The sequence below is a fragment of the Hyperoodon ampullatus genome, assembly GCF_949752795.1.
Source record: "Hyperoodon ampullatus genome assembly, chromosome: 19".
NCBI classification, from domain to species: domain Eukaryota; kingdom Metazoa; phylum Chordata; class Mammalia; order Artiodactyla; family Ziphiidae; genus Hyperoodon; species Hyperoodon ampullatus.
In genome coordinates, this window is record NC_136932.1 from 11,776,340 (window position 1) to 11,792,614 (window position 16,275).

General features: G+C 45.7%; 1 protein-coding gene across 1 annotated transcript in view; it reads right to left on the bottom strand.

Annotated features, from left to right (window-relative positions):
- Positions 1–12,706, bottom strand: part of ERN1 (endoplasmic reticulum to nucleus signaling 1) — a gene marked incomplete at both ends in the record, with an annotated part of 80,766 nt that extends 68,060 nt beyond the window's left edge. Inside the window, one exon of the mRNA XM_079725935.1 lies at positions 12,653–12,706. Coding sequence (XP_079582061.1) covers positions 12,653–12,706 — 54 coding nt within the window. The remainder of the gene's footprint in view (positions 1–12,652) is intronic.
- Positions 12,707–16,275: the final 3,569 nt, after the last annotated feature.

Here is a 16,275-nt window from a genome sequence, read left to right on the forward strand (position 1 = left end):
CAGTTCGAGTACCAGAACTACAGATAAACTTGTTCTTAATCTCTCTGTGTAAAGAAAACCGTTTTCTTCTTTGCAAAACCAGACCACAGCAAGTGGAAAATTAACTCTAACAGAATGACTGGATGAGGTCACTGGATTGTTCAGAGGGAGGTGTGCCTTCGAGGTCAGATTCCCTAAACCTGGCTTTATGCCTTTCTTGCAGTATTTGAATTTATCTGGAGATCCTATAAATATTTCTACAATAGAAAAAAATTATTTAATTTTGTTTGTAAAAATAATATATATATATATATAGGTACTTCCCTGGTGGTCCAGTGGTTAAGAATCTGCCTTCCAATACAGGGGACGTGGGTTTGATCCCTGGTCGGGGAACTGAGATCTCACATGCCGCGGGGCAACTAAGCCTGTGCGCCACAACTACTGAGCATCCATGCGCTCTGCGCCACAACTAGAGAGCCCACGTGCCGCAACGAAAGATCCCGTGTGCTGCAACTAATACCTGACGCACCCAGAAATAAATAAATATTTTAAAAATACACACACACACACACACATTACATGTGTATTTGGGAGCAGAACCATCAAAAAATCAAAGAATTGCTGGCTCTGTCCCAAGTCACAGGGCTTTCTGAGGTTTCCCTGATAGATTTTTAAACTTTCTCTTGTTACGTTACTGTTAAAAATTGACAACAGTTATACTCAATACCTCATTTTTGCTCAGGATTTGCAAACAAACATGAGCAGTCAACACCAGGCCGCCTGAAGATTAGACGAGAAACCAACTGGAGGACAAATGAGTATCGTGACCCCAACACTAACGATGTGATGGCACTCAGAGTGTGGGGAGGGCCCAGTGGTCAGGGAAGGCCCCACGCTTCTGCTGGGCCCTGCAGGACCAGTGAGCCATGCCTGGAGAAACCACAGCCCACTGCTGGGGCAACTTCCAGGCCCCCATCTCCCTTGCTCTGCCCTACGTTTTCTTTCTTTTCACAGGATTTTATCACCTTCCCACATTCTATATATTTAGTATTTATCATGCTATTGTTTCTTGTCTTTCTTCGCCAAGTAGATGGAAGTTTCACGAGGGCAGGAGTCTTTGTTTTGTTCATTACTGTGTCCCAAGCCCCTCAAACAGTGCTTGGCATATAATATGTACTCAATAAAACTGGGGGATGAACCAATGGATGAACAGCTGGGCTCCATTACATTCTGGAGCTGGGGAGCTGGGCGGCTCAAAGCAGAGCAGCCTCCCACCTTCCCCCACCCACCTAAGAGTGAGTGTGAAACAGTACAGCTGGGGGACTCGTCCCTTTAACCTACATGGTTCCTAATTCGAAGACATTTAGAAATAGGCCCACTGAAGAGATTTTCTAGTTCCACGGCCCTGTTTTACGGATGAGGAAACAGAGGGGAAATAACGCGCTTGTCCAGCACCCAACCCCTCACCTCCCAACTCCCACTCACTGAAAGAATACATTTTTATCGTGTGGGTCAAAACACGTACAAAAACAGAAGACCGTGCCTATAAATGACATTTCGAAACAGCTAAAATGACAAACTATGCCAATCTACCTACTAAATGAGCACAGAACTGGAGCTGCCGCTTGGGATATCCTTTAGAATGAAGTTCAGTTGAGAAACACAGACCTCGGCCCGGAGTTCACCCAGGTGTTTGTTCAGATGCCGAGCCCCGTACAGAGGGTGCCTTCAGGCACCTCCCTGAAGGTCCAGCGGTTAAGACTCCGTGCTTCCACTGCACGGGGGTCCTGGGTTCGATCCCTGGTCGGGGAACTAAGATCCCACAAGCCGTGTGGGGCGGCCAAAGAAAGAGGCTGACTTCAAAGGGTGACCTTCCAACTCTACTGACCTTTGTCAACATGGTTCCAGCAGAGTTTAGATTTGGTCCAGCCCAGTCCATATGAGTTTTAGAAGTGAGTTTCCTCTTTTTCCTAAACCAGCTCTTAGGATTCTTTGAGTCATAACCGAGGTGCAGCGGCTGAGATGGGGACCGGCCATCTCCTGCAGGGCCTTCTGCGGTGCGGCCTTCCAACGGTGCACCTGCAGTAAAAACCCTTCAGGCTGCGAGGCCGGTGACCTTCCAGATACCCAGGTCTCACACAGAAAGGGGAAGGAGAGCATCACAAACTGGACCCTCCAGCGATTTGCTTCCAACGTACATATTCTCATCCTGATAAGAAACCCTTTTTGTTTATATGCTTCGTTCGTGTACTTTAACTGTCCAACTTACTCCTTCCACAAATTCCTCCCATACCCACTCCCCTTAGCTACTTCACTCTGGCTAGAGAAGGCTCTTTTCAAACTTGAAGGATGATTTTACCCACCAGGGTATGTGAAGGAACCCGGAAAACAGTATTGTTTGGATTCCTTAGGCCTCCTAATGTATGGAGAAGGCAAAAATAATAAATAAGCGTAAGTGGAACTTTAAATAATTCCAAACATCTTATAATTCAGTAAATAAGTGTATTTGAATTTAAGGTCAGTTATCAGTTAAAGCTGATTTTTTTAAAAACAAATTCAGTAGTTAGTACTCAAAAAAACATATATATCCATCTGTCTGGAATTACTTGTTCTTTAAAAGTTGGGCAACATAGTATACTAGAAAACACATAATGCTAGGTTCTCTATTTCTAGTTCTGCCACTAACTAGAAAAATGTATCAGTCCTAACTTCTCTGTAAAAAAAGCCAAAGGCTGGCTGTGGTTTGGTCCAGGGCTGTGACATCACAGGGCACAGGTGGACACAATGGCTGTGTCCAGGACAAAGGAACAGGACGTACTTGATAGCCTCAACCTGGCTGCATGTTAGAATCACCTGGGGTTTAAAAAATTTTTTTTTCTTTTTTAAAGAAAGGATGCCGACCTCCACTCCTAGAGATTCTGATTTCATTCAGCTGAGGTGGGACCTTGGCATAGGGTATTTTAAAAGGTCCCCAGGTGACTCAGTCAGCCGGGGTGGAGAAGCACTGCCTCAAGTAACACATTCCCGGTTGCAGCTGTGGCCTCTCAGACAGGTGTTTCTCTCACTCCGGGAGGCCCCTCAGGAATCACGGGTCATTTGCTTTAAGAGGAAGGAGATCTGAGTTAGTTCGGTCAGCAAAGTCCTCTGACCCAACTGGAGATCAATGACAATGTCAGGTTCGAGGGATCTGACGGCACTATTTGTTCAGATAATGTACGAAAAAAATCCGGTTTCCATGACAAACATTCCCGCAGCCTGGACAAACAATGATTCCTTCATCTGAAATAGAGAGGGAAAATAATCCACTGAGGGAAGGGGTGGTTTTGAATGATAATTATAAATTAGTCTACTAACTAGGGAAATCATGTTTAATACAGAAGAGGACAACCCTGGATCAAGGTTCATTTTTTAATAGTGAAACATCATGCTGAGTAAAAAATGAAACTGACTTGGAATAATCACAGACCATTTATCTCCTGGGGTTTGGCAGTGGGAAAATTAATCTCATGACTGATATGAGGAGCCTATCAAGAGAGCACCACACACTGGGGGTCATGTCCACCCAAGCAAGTATCCTGGAACCCCTCTCATTGTGTAGAATGAAACGCTATTGATAAGATCTCACTGAAGAATACAGATTACAGCTAAAGCAACATTTTCCTTATCCCCCCGCAAATCCACAGCCCACGTCGCCTGATGATAGAAGAGCTCCTTGTCTTATTGGTCTTCAAGAGCCTCAAAGCGAAATTCAATCAATACTTGCTGAGTGCCCACTACAGGGGGTACGACCGACTCACCGTGCTAAATGCCAGAGAGGATGCAAAGATAAGCAAAACACAGTCCCTGCCCTCTAGGACAAACCAGCAAGAGAAGTGCACCACCCCCATGCAGGGCACTTTCCTGGCCTCCTCCTCTCTCCCTCACTACCCTCTCCTGAGACCCACCTGAGCTAACTGAGGTCCCTCTATTGTGGCCCAAGGGCCAAGGCTACTCTCTCTCCTGTCATCATATACCCACTTCCTGGTGCCAGCACTTGGTGGGAGGTGGGGCCTCTGCAAAGGCGAACACCCCAGACCCAGCCTGATCATTAAAGAGTTCTACCTTTTCAGGATCCCTTGCCGAAGGCTGTGACTGCGGTATGGAAAAGAAACTTTGGTTAAAGGCTTCGTAGACATGAACTTTCGGTTTTACTATTCCAGAAACATTTGGGGGCAAGATCTTACTGAAAAACATGCACCTGCTTGGATATTATTAGACCTCAAGCAAAGAAAAGAGCTTAAACTGAGAACTTGGTGTAAGGGCCTCTTAACCTGCATTCTCCCTGTGACTGCCGGATTCAGTTGATATCCCTGATGGAGATGCTCAGGGCAAAGCAGTGTTTCCATCCCAAATCTGCATCTTTCTCTGACTGAAACAAAGGGTAAGAGGCTGCAACTCTCCTGGAAGGAACAAGAGCATTGTCTGAGCATTTCCCCAAGCTTACAGGAAAGCCTACTTTCTTCTCTTCTGGTCCTTCTCTAAATCCCATCTCTCCCTGAAACATGGCTTGGCCACCTCCTCAGGTGTGACTGGGGTATCTGGACTTACTTGTTCTAACAGATGTACCAGGACATAAACACTGCAGGGGCTGCTCTTCAAAGGGAAGCGGGAGGATCAGATTCAGGGCTCAGTTCTGCCACTGGTGTACGACCATGGACAGGTCACCGGCCCTGTCTGGCCTCAGCTTCCTCATCTGTGTGCTCTGGGAACACAGCAGAGCAGTGACTGTTCAACTTGGGAGGGCAGGGTGATGCCTGAGTGAGGGTGGTACGTGCCCCAAAATACCACCCTTGAAGGTTCTAACCTGCTTGCACTGTGGTCATGCATCCCATTCCTTACGTGGGAGTGGGGTGGGGAAAATATTAAGACTTATTGGTCTAAACCAGCAAGATCCCTTCTAGGAGTCTAACATACTCTGACGGGAAGCTAAACATTTATCCGTACATGTTCCCACTACTCACAACAGATCTGGAATGTTTTGGAAATTACCTTCAAAGAATATACTTTTGAATCCTCTAAGTGGTAGCAAGTCTCTCACTGGTTTTTAGAAACAACCAAAAATCCAAGTGTCCTCGATAAATTGTGCAATCAAGCTGGGTAATAGTATTGATCAAAAGTTCAGCGTGGACCACGTCAAAGTTATATTTAAGCAGAGACTAGAAGGAATTGTGTAAGGATAATAGGCTTAATAATAAACATTTGCTTTTTTAGGGCTCTTTTTTTCATTTTAAAGTTGAATTACTAAATGAAGTTTAAAAAAAAGTAAAAAAAAAAAAAAAAAAAGACTGATTTGTTTGACATGAACATTGACCCTGAAGGGGTTATTATTTTGAAAGAGACAACATTCTTTTGGATGAGTAAATCCAGGTACGTTTGTGGGAAAAACAAAACAAGACGCCAACAAATATTTCACTTTATTGTCAAGTGGTATGTTCATTTTGCTAGGAAAAAAAGCTGTATGGACAGCTATATGTTTTAAGAACTATGGCCTCCAAAAGAGACAAAAAATGAATCAACTTTTGATTTACGAACAGTCTTGAGTCAAAATTTTAAATGGCCTCATAACCAACTATCAAAAGAATCTTGGGAATTCCCTGGCAGTCCAGTGGTCAGGACTCAGTGCTTTCACTGCCGTGGTCCAGGTTCAGCCCCTGGTCAGGGAACTAAGATCCCGCAACCTGCGCAGCACGGCCAAAAAATAATAATAATAATAATAATATTTTCTGCAGGGGGTGGGCTACCCTTAAAACCAAACTCACAGAATTATCCCAAGGTATTTCAGAGTGCTCATGGGAGCCACACCTGCTAGAAAGCTGATCTGAAACGACTGCAGACCAAAGGACCCTGCAAACAAGCTATTAACAAATCAGAATAAAACATTTTCTCAATAGCTTTTAGGTACATAGGGTGTCATAAAGAAACTTGTGGTTATTCAGGTCTTCAAAATATAAGCAAAATAAAACCTAAACATTCCATTTTCAGACTTAAAATCCACCCTGCTAAAAGAAAACAGCTTACTTTAAAATGGCTATCACGAAACCAATTTAAGGTTAGTTCTGTTCTTTTTAAAACATCTAATATTGCTTGGGGGCTGGAGAAGGGGACTGTAAAAGAGTACATATGACAAGCAAATTCCAGTTCTAGGAATTTATCCCAAGGAAATAATTAAGCAGTTAAGATGGGCTCAAGAGTTTAGCAGTAAGGTTTATCACAATTGTTTATAGTAATGAAAATTAAAAACAGCCTCAATATTTAAATGGTTGAATGGTCAAATTACAGTACACTCTTTCACAGAAGTATCACACAGCCAGTGAGAATAATGTTGTAGAATTAAATTTACTGACACAGAAAGATCCATGTTATATTCCAGTTTGGGGAAGAAAAACATTATCTCTGCAAATATGTGCACATAAAAATGTCTAGAAGGACATATATCAAGATATGAGGGCTTCCCTGGTGGCTCAGTGGTTAAGAATCCGCCTGCCAATGCAGGGGACACAGGTTCGAGCTCTGGTTGGGGAAGATCCCACATGCCGCGGAGCAACTAAGCCCGTGCACCACAACTACTGAGCCTGCGCTCTAGAGCCCGTGTTCTGCAACAAGAGAAGCCACCGCAATGAGAAGCCTGCTCACCGCAATGAAGAGTAGCCCCCGCTCGCCACAACTAGAGAAAGCCGCGTGCAGCAACAAAGCCTCAACGCAGCCAAGAAAAAAAAAAAAAAAAAAAAAGATATGAGTAGACTAGTCATCAGAGAAATGCAAACCAAAGCTAAGGAGTTACAACTTCACCACTACTAGGATAACTATAATAAAAAAGACAGATAATATCAAGTGTTGGGCATCTTTATGTCAGAGCTAAGACATATGTTAGACTGTTGCAAGACAATAAAACTAACTTGACTTTAAAAATATATATATCAAGTGTTGGGGAGGATGTAGAGAAATTGGAACCCTCCTACACTGCAGGTGGGAATGTAAAATAGTGCAGCTGCTTTGGAAAACAGTTTGCTAGTTCCTCAAAAGGTTAGAGGGTTACCGCATGACCCAGAAATCCCACTCTTGGGTATATACCCAAGAAAAATCCATGGCCATTCAAAAATCTGTACCCAAATGTTCACAGCAGTATTCATAACAGCCAAAAAGTGGAAACCCTAATGTCCATCAAATGAAGAACGGATGAACAAAATGTGGTATATCCACATAATGGAATATTTATTCATCAATAAAAAGGAACAAAGCACCGATACAGGCTACAACATGGATGAACCTTGAAAACATTACGCTAAGTGAAAGAAGCCAGACACGAAAGACCACATGTAGCATGATTCCATTTATATGTAATGTCCAGAACAGGCAAATCTACAGAGACAAATGTAGATCAGTGGTTACCAGGGGCTGGGAGGTTTGTGGGAAATGGGGAGTGACAGCTAATGGGTATGGAGCTTCTTTGGGGGATGACGAAAATATCATAAAATTGATAGTGGTGGTGGTTGTACAATTCTGTGAATATACTAAAAGTGATTGAACTGTATATTTTAAATGCGTGAATTGTATGCTATGTGAATTATAGCTCAATAAAGTTGTTAAAATGTTAATAGAGATAATGTTTGGGTAACAGAATTATAGATATGTTGTGCTTTTTTTAAAAATTTAGACTATGCTTTCTTTTTTCTTTATTACGACAAATATGATAATACTTTGAGAGATTTTTTTTCCAAATCTTCCCATGTTATCATACAGAAAGCACCAAACACACAAAAGATTTGAAGAAAAGGAAATCACCTTTCTTATAATAGTGGAAAAACTGGAAAGAACCCATATGACCCCAGTGGGGTGATCACCAGGCAAAGCATGGCTTATTACCACATCAACCCTGCTCAGCTAGGACCCCAGTCCCTAACCGGAGCTGGGCACAGAAGGCTCAAATGCTTTCTGAGTGGATAATGGTTTACTAAGGTGCTACTGAAAGTGACAAATGCAATGGTGCACTCAGAACATTTCCTAACAGGTCACAGGAGACATTCTGTGAAAAAAAAAAACTGAACAAAAATACAGAACACAGGGACTTCCCTAGTGGCACAGTGGTTAAGAATCCGCCTGCCAATGCAGGGGACACGGGTTCGAGCCCTGGCCCGGGAAGATCCCATGTGCCGTGCAGCAACTAAGCCCCCGTGCGCCACAACTACTGAGCCTGTGCTCTAGAGCCTGTGAGCCACAGCTACTGAGCCCACGTGCCACAGCTACTGAGCCCGCGAGCCACAGCTACTGAGCCCGCAAGCCACAGCTACTGAGCCCGCATGCCACAACTACTGAAGCCCACAGCGCCTAGAGCCCATGCTCCACAGCAAGAGAAGCCACCGCAATGAGAAGCCTGCGTGCAGCAACGAAGAGTAGCCCCCGCTCCCCGCAACTAGAGAAAGCCCGTACACGGCAACGAAGACCCAACACAGACAAAAAACTTTTAAAAAATAATTAATTAAATTAAGAAAATATATACAGAACACATTTTTACACTGTTCGACTTGCTATGTCTTTGTACATGAACAAAGATCATAAGATTATCAGAAGTGATGCAGAGACTGTGTAAAAGGAACTTAAAATTTTAAAAAGTCATGTAAGCAAGGACCTTGGGATTTTTTGTTTGTTTTTGTATGGTATCTGCGGGGGGGCGCATTTTAAGTTCTACTTTTCCCAGTCCATATGTGGTCTGGTGCACTCACTCATTTAAATATCTCTGAGCATGTGTTGCTCTGAGGCAGCAAAGTCTGAAACCAAACATGGGATATAGGTAAAGATAAAGATAGGAAAAAAAAAAATCCCCAGCCCCTGGGAAATATAGCCAACCAGCATGTTTATTATTCACAGACTATGATTCACTGTCCCTATTTTTTAAGCCAGCCTCATACTCTAATCATATTGCTAGGTTACAGGCCCCGAGTTATGCGTGCATAATAAAAACAGAATCCATCAAAATGATACATTAGGCTTTTCTCCCCTATATCATCTCTTCAAGGAGAACATTTGATCATTATAAAACATACACAATATTAAGCCTAAGGATTACTGTGGATTCCCCAAACCAAAGAGGTTTCCAATGAAAATGAAATAGTTATCCAATGATTCTTCAACCTGAAGAATGGAGACGCCATCGGAGGCAAGCAAATAACTATAACCCCCAGGCCCATGCAGATGGCACTGTTCTGTTCAGACATGAAGAAACCTTTACATAGCTCACTGGTTTTATATTTGGGAATATGGTCTACTGTCGAACTTTCTCAAGAATCACTCTCATACACTTTTTCTCTTGTGCACTTAGAAGCCATATGACTGCGGAGAGCCTCCTGGGCAGGCAAGTTAATGAGACAAAACAAACGCATGTGCACAACTACAGTCTAATTTCAGGATCAGCAGTCCTGAGAACATGAGCTTCATGAAACACCCTCCTCACTCTCCTCGTGGCAGCAGTATTAATACTCCAGACCTCCTATGAGGATAATTCATGCAGGTGATAACTATCAGAATAAATGATAAGCAAGGCCATTTCTAGTTAAGACTCATGTCTCCGTGTGTTTTTGCACACACGTGATCTGCAATTCTCCGTGAAGTTGTTTATCCCCCTCTAAAACCAAAACATCGGGGGAATAAAAGAAATTACATATCCTCTAGCTGAAGAAAGTACCCTGCCTCACGTGCCACAGATCTCTTTGGTACTTGAGAGAAGTGACACCCAAACACTGTACAATGAGGACCACAGGGCAGCAATGATGCAACACAAACCAACATTAGGCACAAGATCCAGGTCTAGGAAGGAGGCGAAAAACTCACTGACTGAATAAGCACCTTCTGGATTAAAAAAAGACAGCTCTGGGGCCTCCCTGGTGGTGCAGTGGTTGAGAGTCCGCCTGCCGATGCAGGGGATGTGGGTTCGTGCCCCGGTCCGGGAGGATCCCATATGCCGCGGAGTGGCTGGGCCCGTGAGCCATGGCCGCTGAGCCTGCGCGTCCGGAGCCTGTGCTCCGCAGTGGGAGAGGCCACAACAGTGAGAGGCCCGCGTACCGCCAAAAAAAAAAAAAAAAAGACAGCTCTGAGTGCTTAGTAACACCGATATAACTGCATTTTGCATCTGGTAGCCTGGAGTCTCAGCTTGCAGGTGAGTCAATGTCTGGCTCAGACACACACTGAAGGAAAATCACAATATTGCCTCCTCTGCACTAGTTACTTCATCAATCAAAAAGAAACAGCATCAAAAAATATTCCTTGCTCAGGCATAGTATAACATTGAAAAATGATGACTTAGAGTAAAAAACACCTTTGGGGGTGGCAAGGAGAATTTACATTATCTATGATGTGCCAGGTCCCTTCACACCTGTTAGTGTGTTAACTGTCCCCATTTCACATATCAGGAAACAGAGTCTCTAAGACTCTGAGGACACAGCTACCAAGGGACCAGAAAGAACTCAGGTTTGTCTGATTTTACAGCCAGTACATTCTGCACAACATCACTGGCTGCCTAGTTTAACTGCAAACTCTGCAATGCATTTCATTTAGAATTTTAAAATAATATTTCCCACTATGTTTGGGGATCGAAATTTTTACTGGTAGGTAATTCTGGGAGTGAAATTCTGACCTTTGCCCTTAAAAGCAGTTACACTAAAACATAACCTTTTGATAAGGGTTGGACTCTTTTACCATGAACTCTGAAAAGTTTGGATTTCTAAATACAATTTGGAAATATTTACATGAACCGAAACTATATTCCCAACTAAGGCTAAATAGTTATTTTTGGTTCTTTAGCCAAAGTTGTTGAATAACTAAAACACTAGACTCCAGTGACAGAATAGCACACGAAAAGATGTGGTAAAGAAAACAATATACACAAGGCTCTGATGATATGAAATGACTGATTTCCATGTCATACATTTTGGTCACTCTCTTTACACTCTTATTTGTGGACAGATGCCAGGCAGCAGTTAACCAATCCAAGATGAAATGTTCAAGTTCAAAACCTGACCCCAGTTTTGAAAGTGGATTTTAAAAAAATTCAATCAGAAGGAAAACTTAACTGACATGAGTTTTATTGTGAAGTGTGTACAAATTTTCCTTTAAAAAAAACCCCGGGATTTCCCTGGTGGCACAGTGGTTAAGAATCCGCCTGCCAATGGAGGGGACACGGGTTCGAGCCCTGGTCCAGGAAAATCCCACATGCCGCGGAGTAACTAAGCCCATGTGCCACAACTACTGAGCCTGCACTCTAGAACCCACGAACCAAAACTACTGAGCCCACGTGCCACAACTACTGAAGCCCAGGCGCCTAGAGCTCGTGCTCTGCAATAAAGAGAAACCACCCCAATGAAAAGCCTGTGCACTGCAACAAGGAGTAGCCCCCGCTCGCTGCAACTAGAGAGAGCCCGGGCGCAGGAGCAAGACCCAACGCAGCCAAAAATAAATTAATAAATTAATTTAAATAAATAAATAAATAACCCTGAATTTGAAAAAGGTGGCCTCGTATTACTTCAGCTGTTTGCAAATTCTTGTTACCCCAAGAGCATGGACTATTATTTACCTAAAATGCTTAACCTCGGAAGAGTTCATGCTGTGGCACTCAGGTATACACATGTCAATTCTCCACCTGGACACCTAGTACCTGATACACCACATTAAAAAGTACACAGTGGAGGTCATTAAACAGAACCTGCTCCAATGCACCATACCCACATCCTGAACAATACGTTTTGTTTCTTTCTTTTTTTTTTTTTAAACCACTCAGTAATTTAGGTTCTTCCAACCAGAAGGGGAAAAAAAGCCAAGTCTGTCCACAAAATGTCCTCCCAGCCACGGTGCCCGAATCCACAGCCTGAGTGAAGGCCTGAAAGTTAAATAAATGTAAACCAGGCTCCTCTCTCCAGAAAAAGATGAAAAGACTTTTTGGACAGCCCCACGGTGCTCCCGTGAGGAGACAGTCTTCGTTTAAAGTTTCGAAGCGGCTTCACTGCTGTCCCACAAGGGGTCTTGAAAAAAAGGGTACCATTCCCACCGCTTAACCTGCTTAGCGATGTCTTGCTGCCCGAAAGGAAGCCCACTGCCTCCAATGCCAAGAAACCTGCAAGGCAGGTAAGCAGAATCAACCCCTAGGGTAAGAACGCTTACCCACTTCCAGTGGCATCCGTTTCCCAAAGTTCTCGCATTTTGAAAAGTTCAAGCGAAGATTACAAACGCAAGACATTCCCTTCCCCTTGGTTACAGGGCCCTTTCTGCCCTTCCTCCGCGGCCACCGCCAGGCCGAGTTGGCGCCCACAGGCGGGAAGGGTCCGGCAGGTGGGGCGGCCTCCCAAGGGCCCGGGGCCTTCTGGAGACCCCGAGGTGCCGCTAGGACGACACAAAGTTGCGCCGGAGAGCACGCGGCCGGGTAGGCGCTGCTCGTGACAGCCGCGCTGGCCCGCGAGGCCCCTGGGTGGCGGACGCCTCGGCGGGGCCGGCCGTGGCCGCCACTCCGGCCGGTCAGGAGGCCGCCACTCCCCGCCCGGCGCCGTCTCCGCCCGGGCGCACGGAGCCTGGGGCCGCCGCCGCCGTGCTCCCGGCTCGGACCCCGGCCCGTCCCGCGCCGTTCCCCACCCCAACCTTCCCGGTCACTCACCCCGGGGCTGGGCAGCAGCAACGCCAGCAGCAGCAGCTGCAGTCGGGCAGGCATGGCGAGGACTCGGCCCTGGCTCCTGACCGGTCCGGCCGGCTCCAGGGGGGCGGTGCGGGCGGGCAGAGAACGGGGCGGGGGCGCCGCGACGAGAGCGCGGCGGCGGCCGGGACTCTGCAGACGCAGAGCTAACTAGGCGGTGGTGGCACCCCCATTCCCGGCCCTTTAAGTGCCGGGCGCCGGCGCTTCTTCCGGTCGGGGCGGGGAAGGAGGCGGGGCCGGCCTAGGGGCGGGCCTGGGATTGGGCGGGGCCCAGGCTTGGGGGCGGGCTGGGGCTGGCCTGGACGGGGCTGTCGCTGGAGGGGCGGGGTTATAGGCGGTGCCAAAGGCGGCTTGGGCCTCCGGCTGGCCTTGAGTGCCCCGGCCGCGGCGGCAGGAGAAGAGCACCAGGCTTCTGCGTCAGGCATCTAGGAAGGCTGAGTGATCGAGGCAAAGAGCTTGTCTGAGGGCAAGGGGAGACCGGCAACCCCGCAACGCGGGCTCATTCCCTGCCCCAGGCGGTCCCAGTGATCCCGCTGAGAGATCCGCTGCGTCAGACTTGATCAGGAAAGGCCAGGAGACAGCCGGTGCCGAGTGTCCAGAGTCCCCGCTCCGCCTTCCCGCCGTGGTGGGATCGTCAGCGACCTCCGGAGTGAGGGTCGGCAGCTGGCAGGGGATTCCTGCAACCCGGCGCTTCTGCCCTGCGCGCGGCTATCGCCGAGTTCGCAGCCCTGGGGTCCTCCAGCTGCGCCTCAGTTAGTCCAAACGTCCCTTTCTTTGTCCTCAGGAATTCCCCTCAAATCATGTCCAACAGCCACCAGTTCCCTTTGGAATAACCACGGCCAAATCATTCGCCAAAAATTACAAGCAAAGAAGGAAACCATTTCAGCTGCTGGTGTCATGTGTGTTTATGTGGCATTTGTAGATGTGACCTCGTGAAGCTTGACATGTGTCCCAACTCGCTGGAGGGAGTGGGTTTGTTGAAGACTCATAAGAGGTCCTTTTGAAGGCTGTGGGCTATTAACCTGATGTAAAGAGCCCCACAGCTGTTTGGTCACTCTGTTCCATGCTGCCCTCCACTTTGATGGAAGCCTCTCTCCAGAGGACATTTGTAACAAGACAGAATAAACTAAGGCTCAGAGCACAACATTTCCATATTCTAGGAGAAAAGGAAAAAAAGGATGGCAGCTTCTCTAATTTTTCTTTTTTGTTTTTTTAATTAATTAATTTTATTTTTGGCTGCCTTGGGTCTTTGTCGCTGCCCGCAGGCTTTCTCTAGTTGTGGCGAGCGGGGGCTACTCTTCATTGCAGTGCGCGGGCTTCTCATTGCAGTGGCTTCTCTTGCTGCAGGAGCACGGACTCTAGGCGCGTGGGCTTCAGTAGTTGTGGCATGCAGGCTCAGTAGTTGTGGCTCGCAGGCTCTAGAGCACAGTCTCAGTGGTTGTGGCCCACGGGCTTAGTTGCTCCACGGCATGTAGGATCTTCCTGGCCCAGGGCTCCAATCCGGGTGCCCTGCATTGACAGGCGGATTCTTAACCACTGCACCACCAGGGAAGCCCTCTAATTTTTCTTGACTTGTTCGTATGACAGCCTAAGATTTTTCAGGGTTGGGGGAAAGGAGTAAGCAATGCTAGAGAAATAAAGAAGTAGGGACTGTATTCAATATCTTGTAATCATCTATAAGGGAAAAGAATCTGAAAAAGAATATATATATATATATGAATCACTTTCTGTACACCTGAAACTAACACAATATTGTAAAATCAACTATACTTCAATAAAAAATAATATAATTAAAAAAAAAAAGTAGTGGGGGCCTGACCAGATGTCTGACCTGGGTGCATGTGAGTCAATCCTATCCCACTAGAGCAGACAGAAATGCTCATGGTAAACCAAATCCCATCAGCAAAGTTCCCCATTCCCAACTTCATATGCCTGAATCACAGTCAAGGGACTAAACCCTTGCTGGAGAATCCAACACACCAGTTTAAGAGTAGAACAAATCTTGGCCACCATGAAAGCAGTAGACACATTTTGAAAAGTGTTATCTGCATGTCTAAATGCAAACGGAGAGGTTTGAGATTGGCAAGGGATGTGCAGAAACACAAGCTCCATCACTCCTGACCAGTGTGGCCAGGTGTCCAGGGAGGCGCCCACAGAAAGTGGGAGGAGCTCTTTAATGATTATCCGTCCAGCATGCAAGCTGACAACAGGATCTGTAAGACCACAGGGTTGAGTTAAAAGAGAAGCCTGATCAGAAAATGCTGCTTTCACATGCCTTCTCTGGTGCTTTTTCTCCGACACAGTGACTCTAGGAGGGGAACTTTCCGTGCTGGAACTCTGGCAGCCCTTTTACAATTCAAAATGTCACTGTGACCCTGTAAGCACAGTAGATAAAACACAAAGAGGAATGCTTACCTCAATCTGACTCATAAATCAGTTTTAAAGATCCAATAAAGAAAAAAAAAAATCCGTTCCAAGGAGACTGGACCAGGTAGGTATATTTATCTTGTACTCATCTGGACCAAATCTCCAGGCCATAACTGCACTGTTACAGGTTCTCAGAATTTCTTATGCACCAGTTAGGTTACTCGTATGCTTAATCAGACAGGCACATGTCTTGTGCCTGTCTCCATTTGATTGGCAACTCACACTGATAAGTTCTGGTTTTACTTATGGCAGCATTGCCCACAATCTTGTTCCATAGTCAAGTATTGTTTTAGACAGCTTTTTGCTTTTGATAAAGCAAAAGCTGGCATTGCTGATAAATACAGACAGAAATGGAAATATTTTTACAGGGTGCCTTTGAAGTGGACCTGCCCATAGAAAAGGCCTGAAAATGACCTTTCTGGAAGTTGTTTTAAATAACATCCACTAAACAAGGCAAAGGTCATGGTTTTAGTGTAAAGATAAGACCTCTTTTTCCACCAAGGTTAAAATATATGTTCAGCAAAGACTGGAGCGGGCAGGACCTGACTATGTCAGTAGAGGGGAGGGAGTGGTGGGAGAAAGTGAGCTAAAATCTTATTTTCACTTCTCTCTAAATTAGTGGCTCCCAAACTTGGAGTTTTTTAAAAAATAGATTCCCAACACCTTTTTCTGCCCTCTTCCCCCTACTGATTGTGAATCTCCTGGGGGTGGAGCCCTGTGGGGTGGAGACTGTGTGTTTTCCAGTTCCCGCAGGTGATAGGGGCAGCCAAGGTCCTGGAATCCGGCTCACTCATGTCCAGTGTTAATCCCTGTGGCCATTAATCCCTTTTCTTTATTTTAGCAAATGTCGCCCTCTAGTGGAAGTTATGATCCAGCCTTCAAATGTTTGTGCCTGTCTCAATTCTGTTTGAAACCCTTCAAAATTTCACTTAAAAATGATTATGAAGTTGGTTTGCAGATAGCTATTTAGTGAAAGAGTAGTTCCCTTTGAAGGAGACTTGAAAGGAAAAGCTGGTAAAACCAGAAAGGGAGGTCATGGTTGAAAGCTTCAGTACCATCTCAAAGGAACAGTGTCTTTACCAGGCTAAATCCACTTTGACTATTTTGAGTGATCTCCACGCTGCCGCTGCTCCCAAACAGACTTGAACTTACAGCACATG